This window comes from Otolemur garnettii, unplaced genomic scaffold (genome assembly GCF_000181295.1).
Source record: "Otolemur garnettii isolate 467f Iridium unplaced genomic scaffold, OtoGar3 scaffold00047, whole genome shotgun sequence".
In the NCBI taxonomy this organism is placed as follows: domain Eukaryota; kingdom Metazoa; phylum Chordata; class Mammalia; order Primates; family Galagidae; genus Otolemur; species Otolemur garnettii.
The window spans coordinates 9,420,444-9,422,585 of record NW_003852442.1 but is presented as its reverse complement, the minus strand read 5'-3'; the positions used below and the strand labels follow the sequence as shown (position 1 = coordinate 9,422,585).

Below are 2,142 nucleotides of genomic sequence, written 5' to 3'. Positions count from 1 at the left end.
TAAAATGTTCCTGGATTCTGTTCAGGATGTTCATGCTGTGTTTGCTGTCGACCATGTTCACGGCCAGGCCCCTCTTGCCAAAGCGACCAGTGCGCCCAATTCGGTGTAGGTAGGTCTCATTGTCTGGGTTCCCGTCCTTGTCCACAGGAAGATCAAAGTTGATGACGACGGACACCTGTTCGACATCGATGCCTGGATGAAGAGTAGAAAACAGAGGAGTCAGACAGGAGACAAAAACCATTGTTGTCTACAGGAAGGTCAATGTAGAGAGAGAATCTAGGATGTGGCATCTCTGGGAACCACATATAAGAGAGGGCACATGTAGGCATGTAGCGGAATTTGGAGGGTAAGAACAGAACTTTTGGCAGGTGCTAGCAAAATTATGACATCAGTAAGAAAGCCTCTAGCAGACATAAGTATCTGGAGTGGGGTGTGCAGGAAGAGGAGACTCCATCCTCCACCAGTCAGATGGCTGTGGGTCTCCTGCCACCAAGTCAGGACTCCTGGCTTCTGTGTAAGTTCTTACTTAGGAAATCCAATGTCCTCCTAGAAGGCGATTTCACTCCACCAATCTCCCTCAGACCATTTGAATTTCTTTTTTCTTTTTGAAACAGAGTCTGAGTCGCCCTGGGTAGAGTTCCATTGCATCATAGCTCATAGCAACCTCAAACTCCTGGGCTCAAGCAATACTTTTGCCTCACCCTCCCGTGAGTTTTCTATTTCTCTTGCTAACAGGGCCTGGGACCCTGAGCCTGGCAGACTGAAATGCATTCTCTGCTCACCGCGGGCACACACGTTGGTGGTCACCAGAACCTTCTCTTTGCCCTCTCGGAAGCGCTCAATCACCGCAGCTCTCTGCTCCACCATCATTTCTCCACTCAGCAGGGCCACCTGGTGGCCTTCTTTTGAGAGCTCTGCTGCCAGCCAGCTAGCTGTTTTGCGGGTCTGGAGTGAAAAGAATTATTTTAAATGAAGAGACCTGTTAAACAAAACAAATGAAGATACCTACAAGAAGGTGGCTTGTCGCTATGAAAAAACATGAAGCTTCTGCTGAGTTCAGTCAGCAGGATAGGCTTTTGTTTTTATTTTTGTTTTTTTCTGAGACAGAGTCTCACTATGTCGCCCTTAGTAGACTACTGTGGCGTCACAGCTCACAGCAACTTCAAACTCTTGGGCTTAAGTGATTCTCTTGCCTCAGCCTCCCAAGTAGCTGGGATTATAGGCGCCCACCACAAAGCCTGGCTATTTTTTTGTTGCAGTTGTCATTGCTGTTTTAGCAGGCTCAGGCCGAGTTCGAACCTGCCAGCCCTGGTATATGTGGCTGGCACTCTACCCACTGAGCTATGGGCACCGAGCCAGCAGGATAGGCTTAATATTTCCCAAATAAAATTTCAGTCACCTGACTTTTTGGATAAATCACTTAATGGCTCTTAGTTTTTCTTTAGGAAGAATGTGGTTTGAGCCAAAGATCTTCATACCTAAATAGTTGATACTCTTTTTTTTTTTAAGAGATAAGGTCTCACTATATTGCCCAGGCTAACCTTGAACTCTTGGCTTCTACCTCCTCAGCAGCTGGAACTACAGGCATGTGATTCGCTTATTATTTTTGGGGATAAGAGTCTCACTCTGTTACTCAGGTTGGAGTGCCATGGTGTCAGGGTAGCTCACAGCCACCTCAAACTCCTGGGTTCAATCTTCCTGCCTCAACCTCCCAGAGTGCTAGGATTATAGGCATGGACCCTTGCACCCAGCCTGCTTGGCTTATAATCTTAATATTTAAAATGTATTTCACTGGTTGTTATTGGAGTTTTTCCTCCCTAGTCATCACTAAGTAGGATCAAAGAACGTTCAGTTCTTCACAAAGTCTTCCCCTTACAAGTCATTACAAGCAGAGGAGAATATGCTGGAGGCAGGTAAGGAGATTCAGCATTTCCTTTCTCTCCATGTCCCCCAGTGGGAACATGGTCCTCCTGGGCTCTGACTGAGGGAAGCCGGCTGAGGGGCAAGGAGCCCCAGCAGGTGTACTGCCGCTGCTGCACCTACTCACATGGCAGAAGATCATGGCTTGAGCAATCGTGATGGCCCCGTAGAGGTTACACAAGGCCTGGAACTTCTCATCTCTGCTATTGCACAGGACATAAT

The 2,142-nt window shown here is 47.4% G+C and overlaps 1 protein-coding gene across 1 annotated transcript in view; it reads right to left on the bottom strand.

Moving 5' to 3' along the window:
- Positions 1-2,142, bottom strand: part of DDX19B (DEAD-box helicase 19B) — a 31,118-nt gene that overhangs the window by 559 nt on the left and 28,417 nt on the right. The window contains exons 9-10 of the mRNA XM_003791368.3: positions 783-945; positions 1-192 (exon numbers count right to left, since the gene is read on the bottom strand). Of these exons, the coding sequence (XP_003791416.1) occupies positions 1-192; positions 783-945 (355 nt within the window). The remainder of the gene's footprint in view (positions 193-782; positions 946-2,142) is intronic.